This window comes from Protomyctophum bolini, assembly GCF_963924005.1.
Source record: "Protomyctophum bolini genome assembly, chromosome: 9".
Lineage (NCBI taxonomy): Eukaryota > Metazoa > Chordata > Actinopteri > Myctophiformes > Myctophidae > Protomyctophum > Protomyctophum bolini.
The window spans coordinates 20,787,673-20,811,104 of NC_137870.1; the positions used below are offsets into that span (position 1 = coordinate 20,787,673).

A 23,432-nucleotide genomic window follows, 5' to 3' on the forward strand; every position below is an offset into this window, starting at 1 on the left:
TTCTACTGAACACACACACACACACACACACACACACACACGCACACACGCGCACACGCGCGCAATTTATTATGCAAATGAGATACAAAGGTACTGGGATACATTTTATTTAGATGTGTGTAGGCTATAACATGGCTATAACAGGTCTTGAAGACAACATTAACTTGGAAGTGAACCACACAGTGGCTCATTTGCAAGCACAGCCAAAGTTTAATGTGCAGCCTGTTAGTGGTGGGGAAAAATAACTATTATGTGAAAATATCAAAACAATAACAGTAGCCTAAATCATAATGGCCTATTCTCTGGTTTTGAATCAGGCAATCTCCAGACAGCTTCAGTGGTCTGTTGGGGACGGGGTCCTTTCCCATGCAGTGCTGAGGAGGATTGTCAGCCAACATGCCGACTGTCGGTGTAAACAGGGATCTTTTGTTCCACGCATTGGGCAAAACATATAGTAAGTCCGTTTAACAGAATGTAGAAATAATAAAGTTCCGTTTTCTGATTATAGTAATTTCATTTGCCGTGGGAAAGCTGCCGCGGAACTTGGCCAGCTCGTTAGCATGCTAGTTGGCTAAATATAGCAGCTGTCCATGAATGGATGAGCTTATAGCTATAGCTGTCTTGTTGAAGCAGTATTACTAGTGATTAAAAACTAGGTTAAACTAAATGATGTCATTGTGACAGTAAATCACAACGGTTACATTCATTCACCCAGTTTTACTCAATGGTGTGCTCTTGTAACCGTGACTTTGATCGCAGAGTAAAACTTTGCAAACTGAACTTGGGATATGTGCCAAGAAGGATGCTTATGGGGCGATTGCATCATTATCTGACTCTTGTAAATTAATATTACAGATCACGAATCACACCAGATCACAAACTAACACTGGTTTATATAAGGCTATGTGACATTTTTCCCTTTTACTCTTTATTTAGCTGATGAAGAGTTTGATGAGCTGTGCTTTGAGTTTGGTCTGGAGCTGGATGAAATAGTAAGTGAATGCGTCTGTATGATAGCTCTGTCTTATTATTGCTATTAATATTTAGTGCCCTGTTAGTAAAGATAGGTTGTTGTTGTTATATATACACTATAGTAGTACTAGCCGCTATTTGCAACACTAGATCTTTTTTTATAATGGGATTCATCTAGAGTTGCAAATTGCAATATCCTCTATTGACATCCCATTGATCCAAATTGCATTTCCGATCTGCTTGTATTAAACGACGTTAAACTCACCACCATTGCAGCTGGGGAAAGCTTGAATTATCCTCTGTCAAACTAAAACAAACATGTTATTATGAGATCAAGAAATTCCATGCTGTGATATTTTTTGAGTGGTGCAACCACTCCAAGGAACAGCAATGTTGGTTCACCTACCTATTAGGCATGTGAATCTCGTCTCATCTCACGATTCGATACGCATCTCGATGCACTGCCAGCGATACGATACATTAGAGATACATGGAATCCTCTGGCGATACGATGCGATACGATTCTCCCTCTTCCCGATGCGATGCGATGCGATAACCATTTAGTTCAAATCAATGCGATACGATGCGATTCACCCCTCTACCGATACGATGCGATTTGATGGAGATTCATCACAATAGAAAGGATTTATATTAAAGCTCTATTAATTTCCCAAAACATGTAAAAATGCATTACATTTAAATTCAAAGCAATTTATTGTTTTACTGTAGGTTAGTATTATAGCTCTGCATCTCAAACAACCCAACTTATAGAATTATGTAAGTAAACAAAGGGTCTGCTCTCTGCTGGTTATTGTGGAATTGTTAGATTACTAATAATCATAGGCTATAGTATAATTATTATATCTCAAAGGTCAATTTGAGGTTTTGAGTATAGAGGGTTCAAGAGATTAAAATGTAATAGCCTATCGTTCATCAATTAATGTTACCAACAAATAGAAAAGAAACAAATAAACAAAACAAAAATGACAGGTCACACTCGTAGTGCTGTCAAACAAGTAGTTTAATCTGCAACACAGTTTTATAATATAATTGCCTATGTATAGTGGGGGTCCTTGCTTGATCTCTCACTCTCAGCTAAGTGGTCCTTGGCTTGACCTAAAAAACATTGAAGACCCTGGCCTGCATGTATTATTAACGTTATAAATACATAGCAAATTAGCAGATGTACAAGCTCACAACGCGTCTCATCCACGCCCTGCTGTGAGCTTGTGGATCTGCAATTTTAGGCGTGCGACACCGTCTTGCTGCAGAATATAAATAAGGCTTCTATCCCAGAGAATAGCAGGGGAAAGCTGGACAGTAGAAAGTTGTGGAACGGTTGTAAACGACTTTAAACGCAAGCACAAGCAGTACACCCAGCTGTGGCGTTGTTGTTGTTGTACACGTGTGTGCAGACTGCAGAAGCTTTATTTAATTACAAATTGATGATCGCGAGTCGCGACGCAGATTCGCGTCGGAGAATCAGCTAGAACAGCTGTGGAGTGTGGATCATTATAGCAGCACGCAGCGCTACAGTGAAAAGTCAACTGATCGACGGACAGCTATTTTATAAAGCTAAAGGTTGTGCTTCCTTTGTGCGTGGGGCTCACTTCTGTTCGTCGCGGGTGCTCTTGGGTCTTTATAGTCTGTTTGTTGAATCAACGTGTCTAGGCTACTCTGCACCGTCGTACGGTAGCTTCTGTTCACTGACTGCTCGCAGCGCACAGCCGCACACTGTGCGGAGCTGGCTGCGAGAGACCTTTTTTCCCCTTCCTTTTCTGATGGTACGTTCAATGCGCCTCGGAAACACAGGATAGGGTGAAATTTACCATGAAAAAACAGTGCAACCACGGATTTTACCGGTGCAAGCACTCCGCGAACGATGCATCGAGATTCCACCCGTCAATTTTACCGACACACAGTGAATGAACCGATTCACTCGCATCGCGCACGTCATAATCGATGTATCGATACGTATCGATTATTTTCCACATGCCTACTACCTATATGTGATGAGCACCAGTATATGACTAAATAGTACCAGTAGGGGGTGCCAGAAACAGAGAGAGGGATAGTTGCCTGCTAATGAGAGAGAGAGGGAGGGGGGGTGCACCACTCAGTTCACACGGGTGTGATTTTTTGTGTGTTGGAGTTTAGAAGCACTCGTTTTTATTAACTGTTCGTGCTGCTGCCTCCATTATGTGAAAGTTCGAAACAGGCGGGTGATACGCAGGGCCGTTCAGTTACTTCGACAAGCGCTTCCAAACTCCAACAGCATGGAATTTCTTGAAAAGGAATCATGCGCACATAATTAATTGACAGAAAGTAGCTCATAACATGTCTACTGTGGATTGTTATGAAACAAACGCTTCGTAGTTTGAAAGAGGATAATTCAAGCTTTCCCTACAGCTGCAATGTTGGTGAGTTTAACGTTAATACAAGCAGATCGGAAATGCAATTTGGATGAGTCGGGAGTCAATGGAGGGTATTGCAACTCTAGATTCATCCCATTATATAAAAAAAATCTAGTGTTGCAATTTGCGGCGATAGTAGTACTATAGTTATACTACAAAACTCTAGTCTATGGGGAGACCCCTGAAAGTGAACAAACTAGTCATTGGAATACATAGTTTATTCACTAAACTCTCATTTCTCCAGCTCTTTAGAAAACAGAAAATGCACTTTCAGGTCAGGACAACAGTTTCATACATGTGAGGATAAACAAGTGAAATTAGAAGTGGTGATGACACAGAAAAGATTAGACACATTTGAAACTCTGAAATGGTGAAATTTGCAACCCACATGAAAGTAATTTTCTGTTTATTAGAGTTAGAGAGACGGGAGACCTCTGTTACCAAACAAACACTAAAACAGAATATTGAGCTTTGACTTTTTAATAAACATTTAGACAAACACTTACACTTACCTTTAACAGTATTAAGATGATTTCTGCACTTCCTGTAGCTAAAATGTATAATAATTAATTAGTTAATTTAACGCTGAGAGTGTACAAATGGAACAAAATGGAATTGTAAGGGTCTATTTGGTTCCATTTGTACACTCTCAGTTAAATTAACTGAGGATTTAATTTCACTGCATGCATGTGGTCACCTCACTGGTTAGGGTCACTGTGACTGTGACACTGTCCCTTTGTTGTCAGAGGAGCACCCTGACAGTGGAACGACCTGCCTGAGAGAAGCACACACTTATAAATCAGTGTTTACTTTATAGTACTCATTTTGTCAAAATCTGATACAAATACAAACAGAATTTTCTGATTCCATTCCAATTGGCTGACTGCCTTCTAAACTGGTTTGTGGGCCCACTACTAGGCAGTAGGCAACCTGGCCTGGTGGAGCATTTTATAACTTTCGCCCTTATGAAGACCTCTGAGGTCGAAACATATTGCTGGTTTTTAGCTACTTTATTGTCGATAAATGCTCTATATTCTATTACTGTTTTTTACAAGCTTAAGTTAAAACGATTATCGTATTGGATCAAACAAGACAGAGCCGACGGCTGTCCGTGTGCTGCTCTGCAGAATATGATATTCAATCTGAATGGGGTACTTTACTACATTTATTTAGAATAATTATCATATATATTTTTGTTTATTGTATGGGAAAAGTAGGGATTTTTATTTTAGGGAAAGATTCGGGATAAAATGCCAGTGGTTATAATGGTGGGGCTAGTGATCTCAAAAATCCACTAACCAGGGTTCCAGACTAACCTTTTCACCAACGTCCCGGAACCGTCCCAAAATACAATTTGAACCGTCCCGAAGTAAATGTATACAGTCCCGGGAAAAAAAGTTTAAAAAAAGCACCACTCAAATTGCTAAATTAATAACTGTATTCCTATTGTAATAAAAATACAATAAATGCAGTATACTATTTGTTTGGCTTCATGTTTCTTCTGTAGATAGAGAAAATACACTGATTTAGTCAAAATGCTCCCAGATGAAAAATAGGGCTTGGTTAAAAATGTTAATTAGAGGCTTTGTAATTAATACATCTAAATTAATCACATTTTAATCGCATATCAATATTCGACCTGAGAAAAGTGATATTTATTTTCAAATGGATTTTGTTATTTTCGTATACCAGTGAATCAATGAATAGTGACTACAGTAGCCTATACAACTTTGGTGTTACTTGATCAAGACCAACAGATAAACGTGCAGCAATGCAGGTAGTCTATGAATACTCAAATGTCTATTACATGGGTGGCATGAGAAAACAAATAAAAACTACTTTATTGCCCAGGCAGTGGCGTAACCGTCTGGGCACCCGACTTGTAATCCAGTCGCAGTGTGCCGCGGGTTCGACTCCCGAGCCCGACACGGCCTTTACTGCATGTCTTCCCCCATCTCTCTCCCGTTTCCTGTCAGCCTACAGTCTGTCCCTTCAAAAAACCAATAAAAGGCGTAAGCCGCAAAAATAAAATGATATTAGGGGGAACACTAAGACGAAGGAATACAATCAATAAAAACTGTGGAATGGGAGCGTTTTAGGGTGTGTATTCCACAGTGTTGGGGCAGCAATTCCAGAACAATCTGAGCATTAGAAAACTGTTGCTTCAGAGGATATACTGTATACCAACATATTATTTAATGTCGATGCCAGCTAGCAAGCCTAGCATGGAGCTAACGTTAAACGTTGGTGTAGTGTAGCCCCATGTCCATATGAAACTTTTCTGTAGCACACAACCATGGTTTTATCCACGCATCCAACCGATAGTTTTTAAATCTAAATGTCACATCCACAGGGAAAAAGCGATATAAGCGGCTACTTGATTCCTTTGGGTGAACGGTAGTGTGTGTATTGTTGTTGTCAACTTGTCTGACGGCACTGGAAAAAGTCTTTGCAGTGCTGCTAGTCTCATGCTTCTCCTCGCTGCACACGATGTGCGCATTTTCAGTGTAAAAACTCCTCTAGTCCCGAAACCGTCCCGAATGAGATCAATTTAAGTCCCAAATAGATATTTTACAGTCCCCGGGACGTCGGGACACCGTTAATCTCGAGCCCTGCCACTAACCCGGAGCCGGAGGACTAGTGTCAAATTTTCCATATTGTCATTTGTCATCTTTTAATAATTCTCTTGTCTTACTCTTCTAACTTTGTTAATGCGGTCTGTAATTTCCTGGATCAATCACAACACTGTTATATATGATAACATAATATATCGGCCACCCTGCTGGCTCAACCAGTTGGTATGCATTCCACCTAAGCACAGATTTAATTACGGTGTGCTGCTCTGCTCAAATTCGGCTTATGACTTGTGTTATCCTTTCTCTCTGCCAACAGTTTTCCTGTCTCTGGTTTTCTGTCTAATTAAGCAGAAACGCCTCAAGACACATTTTCTGGAAAGAGAATATCTAATATCAACATGCCACATACTGTATTGCCTAAATATTCATATGTCTTACCTCAACACAGACCTCTGAGAAGGAGTTAATAAGCCGCGAGCAGGGCGGATCCAAGGCGTCGGAGGCATCTGATGTCATACTGTACAAGATTGATGTGCCGGCTAACCGCTATGACTTGTTGTGTCTGGAGGGCCTGGTCCGTGGACTGCAGGTCTTCAAGGACAAGTGAGTTGGACTTTGTTTTAGAGTTGTGCGGTACGCTTTATTTTTGGGGCTCGTCATTATAATACTTGATGCTTGAATGTTGCTTTTGTGGCTGTACTGATGTTGCGTCTGTGCTCCAGGATGGAGGCCCCTCGCTACAGGCGTGTGAGGCCAGCCAGCGGAGAGCCCCAGAGGCTGATCATCTCTCAGGAGGTGGGTGGAAAACTTGGCAAACAAAGGCTTTATGTCCAGTGGTTCCCAAACTTATGTCCAAGGACTCCCGTAACTCTTGAGTGTGTACAGGAACCTCTCTCTGTAATTCTCCAATCTGTTCATACATCTTTCAATCAATCAATCCCTCTGCTATGTAGAGCTACATAGCCCATAGCTGGCGTAGTAGGGGCCATAAGGGGCTGCTGACGTTCGACAATCTGAGAAACTAGGAGTTCAAAGACACACCAACAAACTCGTCTTAGTGTGTGTGTGTGTGTGTGTGTGTGTGTGTGTGTGTGTGTGTCCCAATAAAGTTTTAAGTCTTCTCATGCCCCCGGCTCCCATGTAAAGCAATTGAGTATACCAAAATCTAATTGGAAAAAAGAAAGAAATCACACCTGTGTGAAGTGAGGGGCACTCACTTCGCATTATCTAAGGTTTGGGTAGTTGGTGTCAAGGTGACGTATGTTTGCTCAGTAGTTGCTGATGTCTGTTCAGGAGGTTTGAGTGTTGGCTCAGACCGGGAAAAAAATTGAGGGAACATTGACTGTACGTATGTTTATTTATATGGTATGTTATAAGGCAGGATGTAATATGAACAGGATTGATTGGTAATGTCAGTTTTCTTTTTCTTTTGTATAATATGTCATATAATCCCATATGGGATGGGCCAAAATGGTGGCATGACCCGGACATACAAATTTCATTCATTCATAAAATCATATAGACATGTAAGGGTTCCCTAAACCCCGCTTGAGAACCACTGCTTTATATAAAGCATATTACTGGTATGCCATATGCAATATATTAGCCAACTGTAAGGCAGCTCATATTTTGTTAGCTGGTTAGAATCTGGGTCACTTCCATATGTAGCTGAGGTCCTAATTAAGCTGTCCTGTGTGTGCCTGTGCAGACAGCAGCAGTGCGACCCCATGCTGTGGCAGCTGTGTTGAGGGACATTACCTTCACCCAGGAGCGATATGACAGTTTCATCGAACTCCAGGACAAACTCCACCAGAACATCTGCAGGTCGGACATGATACCTCTACATCACCATCACCTTTGCATGCTAGTAAAATCCTCAGACCCTCACTCCTCCTTTTTACACTCTCTGAGTTAAATGAACACTTTTTTTGTTTCTTTACCCCTGTGGCCCCCAACACAACTCTGAGTCTCAACACATGCCTATTATGGATGTGATGGGATTTCCCTTTGGTATGAAGTCTTGTGGAATGTGGTTTGTGAAAAGCATGTGATCATGACCATTTCCTGAGTGCTACCAAAGTGTTTTTCCTTTTCAAACCACTACAAACATAGACATGGAGCCCTAAAATATTCTAAATAAAAGGGGTTTCTTAAGTTCCGTTTGCTTGACTGGACATTTACATCATGTCCATTTATCTATCCAAAGTCAGTTTAGAGTCCATTAGATATCATCTTGAGAAAATAGAAGCGGGGAAAGGTCTGGAATCCATATTTGTTCCTCTTATCATGTTTGCGGTAACTGAGATATTTTGAACTCATAAATGGCTTCCAGGAAAAGGGCATTGGTGGCCATTGGAACCCATGACCTGGACACCATCTCAGGCCCCTTCACCTACACAGCTAAACCCCCTGGTGACATCTGCTTCAAACCTCTTAACCAGACCAAGGAGTACACTGCTACAGAACTCATGAGCCTCTATAAGGTAACCAGCAATTGGTTCTCGGTCCGTAAGATGAACATAATGTTTTTCAGGAAGACGTAACTATTGCGGATAGTGGTACTAACTCAGAGGTGTGGTCTGTATGCATGTGTGTTCATACAGACAGACAGCCACTTGAGACACTATCTTCACATCATTGAAGATAAACCAGTGTACCCAGTCATCTATGACAGCAACGGTGTTGTTCTGTCCATGCCACCCATCATAAACGGTGAATACTGTGGTTTTCATGTCTCTTTTCACCTCCCCCTCTGTCAAACTACGGCATTCACATCTCACATACCTCTCAATATAAAGAGAGTGATTATTTACAATAGACTGTGCTCTTGTACAGATGAAACAATTGATCTGAAAATGTATCCGCTTATATTTTAGAAATCAAATCATTGGTTTTATATTATGAGAAATTCACATTTCTTTCTGAATACCGGTACTTGTCTTTTTCCATTATTATAAAAAATAATGTTTTTTACTGCTGGGTAAACATATTCATAATTTTCATGATGTATCTTTTGGTTCACATTTTTAATGGGCCTTACCATCATTTTGTACTTCATTGCCTTGTTTTCCTGCCCGGCTTATGTGAAAAATCTTCCTCATTGATAAAATATAGCCATTTAGCAGAGATTCTTATCCAGAGTGAAGTACAAGATCACCTAAAGTAGACTGCAATGACATGCACTACTTAACAACAACAGACAGATGAAACGACTATGAAAATAATTGTGTGGTCATTGATAGTTCTTTGTTTTTGTTTTTTTGCAGGGGATCATTCCAAAATTTCCCTGAAGACCAAAAATGTCTTCATCGAGTGCACAGCCACAGACCTCACCAAGGTATGACTCTGGAATGCATGACACAATGCCTCCGATACTGTACTGTTAAAAATGAGTACTGTACTGTTAAAAATACTGTACTGGACTAAAATTAGCATGTTTCTTTCCAGGCAAAGATTGTTCTTGACATGATGGTGACCATGTTCAGCCAGTACTGTTCATTGCCTTTCATGTGAGTTCTAAACAACAGATAGAACATATTTTTGTTACTCTTCTCTTCCACAGAATGAGACTGTAAAGTTGATATTCTGTTCTGTCACTGTATAACTACATTTGTCACTGGGTTCTGTCTCTTAATATGTATAAATGCATCTTTATCTATTCTATTTGTCTCTTTCAGTGTAGAGGAGGCGGAGGTGGTGTACCCAGACGGCAGAATCTGCATGTACCCGGTAGTGTATTTAAATCATTCACTAACTATGCTGCATGTGTTGCACATGTTTTACGTTTCACATCAAATCTAAATGTATTTCTTAAGTGCATAATAACAGTCAATGTACATTTAAATGATTGAGCCTTGAGCTTATCATGCAATAATAATTAAGCAATAATTAATTACAATTAAGCAATAATAAAAATGAACCATTATACAAAATTAAGTAGTATTGTAGTGACCATTTAAAAATGTTTTCTAGACTTAACAGTAACGAGACTAGAATCTGAGGGCAGATGAGGGACAAGTCACGCTGTTCCATTCTCAAGTCAAAAATGAAACTGAGTTCTTTGTGTTTATATGGTATAGACTAATTTATCTGGTCCACTACTACCAGTGTGAACTGTGAACCTCTGACCAACTTAGTCTTGCTCATGAGTGTTAATTCAGTTGATTTCCCCAATGCATGTGCTTATGTAATCTATAAATGCACCAAGTCTCTGTACGTCAGTAATCCACGTAACTCGAGAACCGTTCGCCCCACCGACTTCAAATTCGACACATGCGTTCCACACCACGTCTGTAATCTATGTAACTCGAGAACCGTTCGCCCCACCGACTTCAAATTCGACACACGTTCCACACCCCCACAGGGAGTGCGTGTCCACTGTCCGCTGTCCGGTGTTGAGTCGGTCGGACCCACGGTTGTCCAGAACCTCTGGACAGGACCCCTGCCAAGGCTCCATATTTGGAGCTGCCTGACACAGAACTCCATATATAGGAATAAAGAGACGGATACAGAAATCCCCATATATGGTCATAAAAGGGACACAGGCAGATGGTGGAACGGGTACTCTGACACAGGTACAACAATTTACAATTTACAATTTAGGCATTTAGCAGACGCTCTTAATCCAGAGCGACTTACATTAAGCAAGAACAAAAGCATGGGAATACATCACATAAAGACATTTATCATGAAACATGCGTAGCTAAGAAAGTAACAGTGGAATATCTATAATGAAACTATACATATAAGCTATACATCTATACTACTATGCTACACATATGTACTATGACGTGCTATGACTACTAGAATTGCTATCTAAGGGGGTGGGGTAAGTGCTATGGGCCATGATGGAGTCTGAAAAGGTGGGTTTTCAGACTGCGGCGGAAGATTGGGAGTGATGCTGCAGTTCTGACTGCAATGGGAAGTGCATTCCACAGTTTTGGAGCCAGAAGGGAGAAGAGTTTGGGACGTGTGGAGCGTTGTCCCGGCGTTTTTAGTGAGGGTACTTCCAGCTTCCCTGCGTTGGCTGATCTGAGTGAGCGGGAGGGTTTGTAGGGTTCGATCATACTTGCAAGATATGGGGGAGCCATACCTTTGGTTGCTTTGAATGCCAGCATCAGGGTTTTGTATTCTGTGCGGGCAGCGACCGGGAGCCAGTGGAGGGAGCGGAGCAGGGGGGAGACATGTGAGAATTTTGGCTGGTTGAAGACCAAGCGAGCTGCAGCATTTTGGATCAGCTGGAGAGGCTTAAGTGCACATGCTGGTAGGCCAGTAAGGAGGGAGTTACAATAGTCAAGTTTTGACAAGACTGTTGTCTGGATTAGGAGCTGGGCTGATTCCTGGGTGAGGAACGGTCTAATTCGTCGTATGTTATAGAGTGTGAACCTACAGGATCGAGTGACAGCTGTGATGTGAGTTTTGAACGAGAGCTGACTGTCCAGGACAACACCAAGATTCCTGGCTGTTGGGACAGACGTTACCAGGGCGTTGTCTATGGAGATAGTTAGCTCCCGCATAGGGCAGGACTTAGCTGGGAAGAAGAGAAGCTCAGTCTTGTCTGGGTTCAGTTTGAGGTGGTTGGAGGACATCCACTGTGAGATGTCAGCCAGGCATGCGGTGATGCGCTCTTCCACCTGAGTGGCAGAGGGGGGGAAGGATAGAAACAGTTGTGTGTCATCGGCGTAGCAGTGATAGGATATATTGTGAGCAGAGATGATAGTGCCAAGGGATTTAGTGTACAGTGAGAAAAGGAGGGGACCAAGAACCGATCCCTGTGGGACCCCAGTTTGGAGGGTTCGGGGGGATGATAACAGACCTTTCCAGGAAACCTGGTAGGTCCGGTCGGTGAGGTAGGAAGAGAACCACTTTAGTGCCGTTCCACCGATGCCTAGATCCGCTAGGGTGTCTAGGAGCAGCTGGTGGTTCACTGTGTCAAACAACAGGTGCATAGCTGGGTGGGGCATGGAGTTCCAACTTCCATCGTTAACGACTCGGTGCTCTACAGCCGGGCACCGGTCTAGTTTAAATAAAATCACGGGTGCATATCCATTGATTAGCTAGTTCTTTCCGCAGCTCTGTGATCTGATGCTGCCTTCTACTAGGACCGGACTGTTGTGCCTTCCTTCACGCCGAAGGTATCCTGACATGCCTGATACACAAGTTGCACCAAGGTCTTCATCTTGGTTGCATCTCCTTTCAGGATGTTGTCCAGAGTGATACTCATATATTCATCCAATTGCGCCATCTGCTGTCTGTTGCTGGTGGTAGATTCAGCTGAGCTTTCCTCTCGAAGCCCTCCAACCTCTCAGATTCACCCCCTATTGTGCTCTGAACTGGTTCAGCAGGGAGGTCTGGGGCACTGTGGTTTGCCTCCTGGCCCTGGTCCTCCATCAACTGACAAGCAATGCTAGTAAACTCATGGGTCTCTGGGTCATAACAGGTGCTTTGCGTTATATAATGTTGTTGAATTTATTCGAATTGCCTGCCAATCACCATTAAAACATGTAAGAGGAATTGACTTGGAGTTTTTGCCACCGGCTACTGGCTAGTCTCTCGTTTACGTCGCTCTGGTAAAAAGCTGTCTTGCAACCCTAAAAGAAGAGTTTTCAACATTATATGAAATTATATTTCAGCTTAATTACTAATTAGTTTAGCAGACTTTGTCAGAAAACTGAGGGCAGGGTAAAAAAGAAAGAAGAGAGAACGCATAAAATAAGAATTCATTAATCATAATTGAGAGTGAAATTTAAAAATAATTTGTGATTGATTTGAAGTCATATCGCCCCTGCATATAATGTATAGATTCAGTGACAGGCCTGCTGTTTTTGTTTTGATGTGTGTGTGCTTGCTTTCAAGCAGCACTAGCTGCTTGTTATCTATATCGACTGCTAATCCGTGTCGAATTTCACCTCACAGATCAATACAGTTGTATCTTGTTCAATCAGCCTCCAGTGTCTCTTTCCTGGTGTAGAAGAACAAGAAGTCCTCATGATTCTCTGGTCATTTCATTGTGATTGTAGGAGCTGGCCTACAGGAAGCAGAGACTGTCCAGTGACTACATCAACCGTAAAGTTGGCATCAGGTCAGTGATGGTTAAGATAGTTTTTGCCAGAACATGCGGGGTGCATGTGCTGATCTTGGATAGAATCCTACAAGAGCCTTTCTATTGCCGCCTCTCTATAGTCTATATCACATTATCACATAATACAATTACAATTCTCTTAGGAAATCACTCAAACTATGCAGTATATTTGCAATAGAACTTCTAATTTACTTATTAGAGTATTAATCTTAGAATTTGAACAGGAATTAGATGCATGTGGTTCTGTGCTTCTCAGTGAGTCAACAGAGCGGATTGCCCAGCTGCTGACCAGGATGTGTCTGAGCTCCCAGGTCACGGGGGTGGGGGATGAAATTGAGGTGGAGATACCCCCCACACGCCCTGATGTCATCCACGCCTGTGACATCATGGAGGATGCCGCCACGGCTTACGGCTTTAACAACATTCCACGCACAACACCGCGCACCTACACCGTGGCCAATCAGGTACCTGGATTTCTGTTGTTTTGTCAGACCCTGTGGCCCGACTGACTGACTGACTTGACTACAAACGTAACGTGTTACGTAATACAACTAGTTTTTGCAGTAACTAATAACGTAACTAGTTACCTTTTCCCATTCAGTAACGCCGTTATATATATATATAATTGGTAGAGCATTGGTCACTGTTGGGCATACAGTGATAATGACGTTATGTAGGAAATCAAAGGAAGGTTAATACGTACCTGAAATACGCATGTCACTTATCATACATGTCTGTTCTCACAGTTTCCTCTTAATAAGCTGACGGAGCTGTTGAGGCAGGACCTGGCTGCTGCTGGCTACACAGAGGCCCTCACCTTTGCTCTGGTAAGGGATGCTCCAAACTGCATGTTCTCGCTCTCACACCCAGGAGATGTGCCTCCACTGACACAATGAGTCCTCTATGTCTAGTGTTCCCAAGAAGACATAGCAGACAAGCTGGGCAAGAAGCTCTCTGAGACCAGGGCTGCTCACATCGCCAACCCCAAGACTGCAGAGTTTCAGGTCTGATACCGAATCCCCACACACACACTGACTTCACCTCTGCATTGATATAATAAAAAAAGAAGACCTTTCTCAAGTGCATTATGTGCTTGCCTTCTCTTGTTTAATAACTGCAGGAGTAGTATATTCTGATCAAACTGTTGTAGTAGAAAGCACAGCATTAAACCCATAATGGTGTCCAGCACTCAAAGTTAGTTCAAAGGTTAGCCTGTAGTAGAAGGTAGGAGTCAAGTGCTTGATTTGTTTCATAATGTCAGAACCCTTTCTGATTACTGTGTGGGGCATGTAAACAGGTCACCTTATCGAATCGTTTTATTTATTTAAATGCTTAAGTGGGAATCAATCGGACCGATTACATTTGACTCTTGTAACCCTAGCTACTGAGTACGCTTGACAAACTTCCTTTGGAGGTCTCTATGGAAAGACGTTAATTAGTGAGTAGATATACAGGTGTGGTGTACTGTGAAGGAGTGGTTACTATATGAACCTCTAAAATGTCAACACTTCCATTATTCTGTAGTGTGTATTTCAGTGGTCTTTCAGTGGGTTTTCATCAATGCCTCGTCTCCTAATCCAGGGCGCTCTCTGTGGTTTTGATCTGATGGATATACTAGCGCTTCATTTCTGCTCCTCATCCGCCTCTGAGGAGTAAAAGCGGTTCAGAGTAAAAGCGGCCATGTCTTTCTGGAACCCCAGAGCTCCTATTTTCAAGGAATCCCAGGGATGATTGTGTTAATATTGTATTCATGTCAAAAGTGTATTTTCAGACAGTTTTAAACCCTCAATATTTCGCCGGCTCTGTACTTGATCTGCTCTTTTTACCTTTACACCAACTCTCTGAAAATATCAAATCTACAAGCTTACAAAGACTTGCAGCGCAAGGCATTGTACATTATTGTTAAAAAAAAAAAAAAGTATGGTACATTTTTTGTTACCCAGAATGGTCTCTTTTTCACATTTTCACCACCAGAGTGAGCCTGTCTGACATACTGACTCTCAAATGTGGTCCTGTATGTAATGTCAGTACAATGTCTGTCCACCAGGTGGCGCGCACCACCCTATTGCCTGGCCTACTGAAGACTGTGGCAGCCAACAGGCAGATGCCTCTACCCCTCAGGTTGTTTGAGATCTCTGATGTGGTACTGAAGGATGACAGCAAAGGTGTGTTGTGTATGTGTGATGCTAGTTTGTGTGTGGGAGTTAATTAAAATAAATTGTTTCTGTCACTTAATTTAACACATATATGGATTGCCATGCTCTAACCATTTGCCTATTTTGGGCATGTCATCAGAAGCGAACTTACTCCAACATTTGCAAAATAGCTAATCTACAAGCTCTCGGCACGTCGCAATGCATTGAGAGTTGTTTTCGAAATGCAGATTGTGAGGTTGTAGATGTTCTGACATCTACAAATTTTCTGCATTTACCATTTCCGCCAAAGCTTGAAATTGAACTTGACAAAGTTCAAAACTCACGTCTGGTCGGGAGCTGTCGTACGCTTTGTCCTCACCTGTTTTTCTGTCGTAGAACAGCGGAGCAGCATTGTTTGACCAGCTGAGAGGCTGTCACAGGCATCTCAAAATATGTTTTCACTCCTAAAATGTTAATATAAAACGGTATGTGTAGCCTATATACATGTTAAAAGAAAAAGAGAAATTTCCAACTTTACAAGTAATTAAAATCTCGCAATTAAAAACAATATAACATGTTTACAATGTATTAGTTTGAGCTTAATCAAACAGTGCTTTACTGGCCTTGTTATAAAAAAAGGCATAAATGGACTGCACGCCTTTATTTCCAAGTGTCAATGGCAAGCTTGCCTATTTGCAATTGTAGCAGGCTATAGGCGTAAGGGGCTTAATCATTCACCATTTAAATAAGTGCTTTGACAGTTCAGATAAAAGCGAGATCATTTTCGGGGGTCGGGAGGACGGGACCGCAGCATGCGTCGCCAACACATACCAGCACACATGCAAGCGGCAAGCCTTCATCCATATGTTTATGATTCGTTCATCAAGGATCAAATCACTACATAAACGTTGATTATGACTGCCTTGACGACATGATAGCCTATCTCTCATGCAGGCATCACTCACCCACAGGACTTATCACAGCAGTGCGCAGTCTCACGCCTTCGCCGTGCACTGCGCACTAATGGGTAAAATTAATATAGGCCAGCCTACAAACGTATTCCATTCATGGTGATGCGATGTCGTTGTGTCATGTAGGTGCGTGCGTGCGTGGACATGACAGCAAGGCAAGCGAAGTGAGAGGGAAACAGACAGGGTAGGCCTACAACTTTATTTAATTCATGCAGGTGTTCGTTCTTTATTTATTTAACAACACACCAGTTAGTTGGGCTTGCAAGTTGTGCGTGAGTGTGTGAGTCTGTGTGTGTGTGTGTATGAGAGAGGGGGGTTGAGGCGGGCAGCAAGGAATGGGATAAACTTTTTTTTTTCCTGTAACCATGGTTTCCAGGTCGTATTGCAGTTGTTCATGTCGCAAAAACGAGGGCGAGGCTTGATTTCATAGGGCGTGCCAGATAGATTTCAGCTGTCACATTTATTAACGTCAGAACGGAATTAAGGAAGGATCAGCTGTTTGCGATCACTTTATAAATGCCGTGGGGACGTGGGTGTACTACGAAACCCACACTCGAATTTAGGCCAGATTTTACAATTGATAAATGAGGGCCTCGATCTTTGCTGAATATTGCTTACACACCGTGTCCTTCCGCTCACCCCTGCTCCCTCTCTCCCTCCTCCAGACGTAGGGGCCAGGAACAGCCGGCGTCTGTGCGCCATCTACTACAAGAGCTCAGGCTTCGAGATGATCCTCGGCCTGCTGGACCGCGTCATGCAGCTGTTGGACGTGAAGCGAGCGCGAGGAGAAGGCTACCACATCCAAGCTGCAGACGGTGAGAGGTCCCCAGGGAGAGGGAGAGCAGCCAGATAAGTAGGGCTGTGAGACAGTTTATATTTAGTACTCTTGCGTCTCTTGGCAAATATCCTCAAAGGATGGATCTCCCCGGGATAAGGAAAATCCCAGAGCCAGATAATTTTTAAACACTATCTTTTTGAAAAGTAATACATTTTCCAACCTTATCTCTGTTAATTTATCATATGAAATGCATACAGTAACAGTTATAGTATGAACAATGAGTATGACAATACACAGAAACATTTCCCCCCAGTTTATGACATTCTCTTTCTTCTGATATCTCAGAATCGTCCTCACCGGTGGTCTTAATCATGTCTTATGGTCAGTGAGCAGTGTAGTCTAGCAGTCATATAGGATGAGCTCATCCTACTGTATATGAGTAATGAGTATGGCCGCAGGGTGTAGTTTTGCAGGGCACTACTGCATTCAAAATAATAAGTTGTTCCTGGAACTAGGTCAAGTTCCTGCAGTGGTCCCAAGAGATACACATAACAAGGTTTATTTGTCACTACTAATACAGCTACAAGCAGCGAAATTCAAGTGTGGTAAGGTCAGCAATAGCAACAGCTAAATAACAATAAAGATCTAAGACTAAAGACAAGACAGTTAAAGCCCCATTAGGAATGTCTATAGCAGCAGTATGGGATGGTGGTAGCTTAGTGTCTTTGATTTAGTATGTGCATTAAGGCATAGAGAAACAGATCTGGGTCAAATGAGTTTAAGAGTCATTTTCTGCATGCCCATTCAACCTATAAATAGATGGGCATTGATCTAATACCTCTTGTGAGGTCACATGAGCATAAACATCAATACTACAAACCCCAGCCTGAGATGGCCTCCCCACTGTAAAATACTCTCTACATGTGGGCTTATTGGTTGTCAGCTATCGCTGCAGACCACAGCACCTCAGGAGGTTGAATGAGGCATCATGAAGGAGCTGGTTTACCCAAACTGAAATGAGCAAGAAATATGAACTGAAATAGAACAAAATAAACATTAAGTCAACTAACTAACTAAATAAATCCAAATGAAAACTATATTTTTCATCTTAAAACTGAGAAAAGTGCAATAACCCTGCTGATTTAAAAAGAGCCTGATCAGTGCCTTTCCATGAATGAAGACGAGACAAAACAAATAGAGAAGCTTTGTCTCTTAAAGCTTTACTCTTCACTGCAGTAAGTTGTTTTAGATTTTAGATTTTCTCCCGCTGAGACAAATAAAGGGAAGCTCCGCACACTCAATCAATGTATCAATGTAATCAATCAATGTATTTATTTAGCAAGCTTTCGGTCTACTGACCTTCTTCATTGCCAATGCCAACATGTTAACAGCTTTACGTTTGGTTTGGTTTGTACTTTGTCGTACGATGAATTGTGAAAATAGATGTGGGTTTCATAAATCATTTTAGGTTTTGGACTTAAATGATTTTCTCTCTCATCCCCCCACACTCCTTTCACAGCCTACCTCACATTTTCTCCCTTCTTTGTCTGTCCATACTTTCTCTTTCTCCTCATACATACAATATGTTCTGGTCCCCCTTCTCTCTCTCTCTCCTTGTCTACCTGTCTTTCTCTCTGTCTGTCTGTCTTTCCCTTCCTCCAAGGTCACACCACAGGATATCTATATGTCTCTGCTGGCCCAATCAGACAGGAGACAAATCAATGGGCTCAAGTATCATTGAGGGGGAGAGAGAGATGACGGAGGGAAGCTAAGCGAGAGGAGAGAAAGCTGTGGGGGCAGAGGGCAAGAGAGAATGGTTGTGATGGAGGGAGAGACAGATGGGAGGAAGAGGCAAATGAAAGAAATAAATATATATATATATATATAGAGAGAGAGAGAGGTGAATGCATGTGATGTTTGCAGTGGGGGAGAGAGAGTGAGTCATATCGCCTGCTGCCTTGTTTCTCACAAACACCGACTGTCTCACTCACATACAAAGACACTATCTCTCTCAATTCAATTCATAGACTATTGGCGTGAGAAACATTTATATTGCCAAAACAAGTATAAAATAAAAACAAAATAAATAAATTTAATCTTTTTTTAACAGAACTTTGTAACATGCAACATTGTAGGCAAATTACTTTAAATGTTCTGCTTTTGCTTTTAAAACATGCATTCATGTATTAGTGCACATTGCTGAACATGTCAGGGACCTTTCTTGTGGCCCCTGGAGCAAATTATCAATTTTCTAAAAAGAAGAAATAAATCTCAACAATCTTTTGGGAGCGCTAATGAAAGTTCAGGTATAGTGTATATGCCATTTGTAACGTGATTACCATAATCACAGTAATATATTAATATTCCATCATATTCAAGGGCTTTTGGAGAGAAATGAGAGACTCCAGTCACTTTTTAGACTAGAGCACTGCAGAGGGCAGCCGTGTGTGTGTATCTCTACCTGATGCTCGTTCATTTTCAAGGCAATTATGTTTATGCACTGTCAAATGGGTCTACAATACATCTATTCTAAGGTAGCATATATAGACATATATTATCCTGCTCATTACTGTGCACAAATGTATTATATATACATAAATCTTCACAAAATTAATTTTGTGTGCTACGCATGCACGCTGTGGCGCTGTGGTGTGTGTGTGTGTGTGTGTGTGTGTGGCACACACACACACACACACACACACACACACACACACACACACACACACACACACACACAATCATTCTACAGTTGTGGCCTTGTGCCTAATCTAGTTGAATACCCCGGACATGTAGTATAGGGAGTGTTTTTTTCTTTTTTCATTAGTCATTTCAAACTCAATTTTGAGTAGTATGTGTACACTTGGCAGGTGGTTAAAAAGTGCAGCTGAGTTTCCATCTCATCTTGTGTGCAATGGGTAAGCAGTCTTGTCTTCTCTTGGGAGCCAGGCCTGCCTGTAGCGGCCTCCTTCGATGACGAGGCTCTTTACTTACTGTGTCTGTACAGTACAGCCAGTCACAAAGCTGTGTATAATCTCTCTTGTCTCTTATGCAGTATTCCCTCTCCTTTCCATGCATTATTCTAAATCTCCGTCCATATGTCATTGTGCTCTTAACCCCATTACAAGGTCATAACCCCTTCTAAGAGCTCACCTGATTGTCTGTCACACACACACACCTACCTCACCCCCTCAGCATATGTCCAGGGGGGGAGGGGGTTGTCTGGATATGTACCAGAGAGCGAGTGGATAAGGGAATAGCTGTCAGCTAGTTTTCCTGCCTCCACTCAAGGGGCCGCCTGGGAAGAGCACGGAGGTTGGAAGAGAGAGATAGAGACGGAGGGAAAAGCACGGAGAGCTAAAGACAGCCAGATGAAGAGAGTAGTGGAGAGAGAGGGAAAGACGGAGAGTGAGAGACTCATGGGGATTGGTAGTGGAGGAAGAAGCCACTTAAGCAGCAGATGCCTGCGTTCCACTTAACAAGTGTGTCCAATGCAGGGCCCCGGCCCTTGTGCACTCGGGAGCGAGGCGCTGTGATCAGTTTAATTGGCATAGGTGTTCAGTCAGTGACCTTGGAGGGATGCGCCGGAAGCGACGTGTTGGAGGACACCACTCAATGAGTCGAGAGATGTGGGTGGAAGCGACGTTTTCATTGACTGAATCCTCACTTCAGAATACCAGGGCTATTTTTATAGTTGCCATGGCACCGCCCTCGCTAAGTACCAGTATGACGTGTGTGGTTGCGCACACACATGGTTTTAATGTATTTAACAGACACACAGCACCAACAAACAAGGCAGGGCAAATGGCAAAAAAAACTTACTTTGTGCCTCACACACTCAATACCACCCATGTATTTAGTAAGCCTAGTTATGAGAGACATTGACACAGCAGGTTCTGGAACCCATTAGCAAGGCAGTGTGGGATGGAGCAATACACCATGGGAGACTGCCATGTCTGTAGGTGGTACTTGTAGTCATAGCAACTGTGTATCGAGTCGCCCTGACATGTCTGTCCACATTTCTGAAGGTTTTCATGTTCTGTCCTGGAGATAAGATGCCACTCTTATGAGAGTATTTTCCTCTCATTGTTTATCTCTTGTCTGATTCAAGAAATACTTGATAGCTCCCCGGATAGCTCAACATGGCGTTTTCTCATTTTCCCTCCTCCATTCTCCTTTGTCTGTCAGATGCCACCTTTTTCCCCGGCCGCTGCGCGGACATCTTTGCACGCGGAAAGAACATAGGACGCCTTGGGGTGCTCCACCCAGATGTCATCACCCGCTTCGAGCTGACCATGCCCTGCTCTGCCCTGGAGATAGACATCGAACCCTTCCTGTGATGTCACATTCCTTAAACCCCTGCATGTTGAAAATGCACAGCTTAAACGCACAGTTCTCTCCACATTAGTGGTGGTGGTCATTTGAAAATGGAAAATTGATGGACCAATTTGTAACATTCTTGTCAAATGTAAAAGTCAGGGGCCAGTATTTAATACCTCAGAGATGTGGGTGTTTTAATTCAAGTCAGAATATAATAATTATTTAATATTAAAGAAATCGCAAGACCAAGATCATGTTGCATGTTTGTGACGTGGTTGATGTGTGCATGTGTTTGCTTATGTCTACTGGAGTGGAGGCAGCTTGTCCTGCCTGGGTGGATAATGCGCTTAACACTAGAACACGAAACCCAACTTTTGGCAAACCACTATTTTACCCGTAATATATTCCATAAAAATATTTCTCATCAAAAAGTACAGCAATACATTGAGGTACTCTTCTTTATATTAATTTCAACATGACATTTCATGAAAAATAGATGTAATTGGGGGGCCCTATCATAGGGGGTCAAAATTGGTGAAAATCTGGGAAGAATTGATTTGGGAACTTTGGTCCACCCATTCCTGGGACATGTGGGAATGCTCCAGTGATATTCACCCGAACGCCTGCCTGTAGAGGAAAAAAATGGATGTGGACAGGGAAACAAACCTACCTTCTATGTCGTCACTGAGCATCATGATGGCTTTGTCCAGGTGAAAATCACTCGGTTTAGTGTTCTAGGGTTAAGCACATTGGACTTATTATTTTACTGTTTTGTTGCCTTGGTTCTTCCAGTGGTCTCACTGCCGAATCCCTCCTCACCCATGATGTCCCCATGCACGAGGCCATAAAGCACGAGTTCCTGACGCAAGACGGATCTCTGCCCGCCCCAGTTGCAACTCATTCTGCCAGCACCAAAACGGTCTTTGGCGACCTGAGCACACCTGCTGGTCTCAAAGCCCTCAATGACTTCCTGGCGGATAAAAGTTACATTGACGGCTTCGTGCTCTCCCAGGCTGACATGGCGGTGTTCGATGCCGTCCCATCCGTTCCCTCGAAGACACTCTGCCACGTCCTACGTTGGTACAACCACATGCGCTCCTTCCAGAGGGAGAGGGCCAGCCTCCCAGCAGCCAAGAGTCAGTACGTGTTGGGTGGCGAGGCAAAACCCGACTCTACGGCTCCCGACACTGGTGACGATGACTTCGACCTGTTCGCTTCGGATGAAGAGGAAGAGAGCTCAGAGGCGGCGAGGATCAAGGAGCAGCGCCTGGCTGAGTATGCTGCCAAGAAGTCAAAGAAGCCCGCCCTCATCGCCAAGTCCTCCATCCTGCTGGACGTCAAGCCCTGGGATGACGAGACGGACATGGCTAAGCTAGAGGAGTGCGTCCGCAGCATTAGCATGGACGGGCTGCTGTGGGGGCAGTCCAAGCTGCTGCCTGTGGGTTATGGCATCAAGAAGCTGCAGATAGGCTGCGTGGTGGAGGATGATAAGGTGGGCACAGATCAGCTGGAAGAGGCCATCACTGCCTTCGAGGACTACGTTCAGTCTATGGATGTGGCGGCCTTCAATAAGATCTGAGTCGCACTCGCTGCAGTAAAGTCATAACGGTGGCAGCTGAGATGTGCAGCCTCACCAGCCTGGAACTATGACTGATGTAACATAATATACTGGACAGTGACGGCAACCAAACCTCACATCCTGACGTCAAAGTTCACTTAAAATGTCCAGTGTGTGGTCAAATGTTTTGATGTGAGCTTTTCTATAGTCAAATAAAGGCATATCTTTTCTGATGAGTAGTTTGCATCTGTGTAGCATGCTTTTTACAGGTTTTAAAAGGTAGGGTATACTTGATTTTCTTTGCTTAAAGGACCTATAACATGAAATTTATTTTCTATCCCCACAAATAACCAATTTTGAACAATCAAAACATATGTAGGTGCTTTAATGGAAATTGCTCTCAGGAACAGCTCAACTGATTTTGTCATCGTGATATCAATGTCATTCTTTGTATAACTCCTCTTCTTCAGGCTTCAGTTCCAAATTTGCATTTCCGCTTTGTTTACAATGTCCACCATTGTTGATTTTCCAAGCTGGCATGGAATGGAAACAAGCCTGGTTTTATCTAACATCAGTATAATGACTCAAATATTAAATAATCTGCATATCAGCACCCCCACCACCTAAGGA

General features: G+C 42.7%; 1 protein-coding gene across 1 annotated transcript; it reads left to right on the forward strand.

The window, feature by feature from the left end:
- The first annotated feature begins 352 nt into the window (after window positions 1-352).
- Window positions 353-23,035, forward strand: LOC308321042 (phenylalanine--tRNA ligase beta subunit-like). The gene is made up of 18 exons (XM_080771825.1): window positions 353-454; window positions 937-992; window positions 6,411-6,565; window positions 6,685-6,757; window positions 7,671-7,786; window positions 8,295-8,445; window positions 8,566-8,674; window positions 9,229-9,299; window positions 9,410-9,471; window positions 9,640-9,691; window positions 12,982-13,043; window positions 13,300-13,507; window positions 13,790-13,870; window positions 13,955-14,047; window positions 15,091-15,208; window positions 16,815-16,964; window positions 21,113-21,260; window positions 22,037-23,035. Exons 1-18 carry the CDS (start codon window positions 397-399, stop codon window positions 22,821-22,823), a joined length of 2,550 nt encoding a protein of 849 aa, XP_080627951.1. The 5' UTR covers window positions 353-396; the 3' UTR covers window positions 22,824-23,035.
- The last annotated feature ends 397 nt before the right edge of the window (window positions 23,036-23,432 follow it).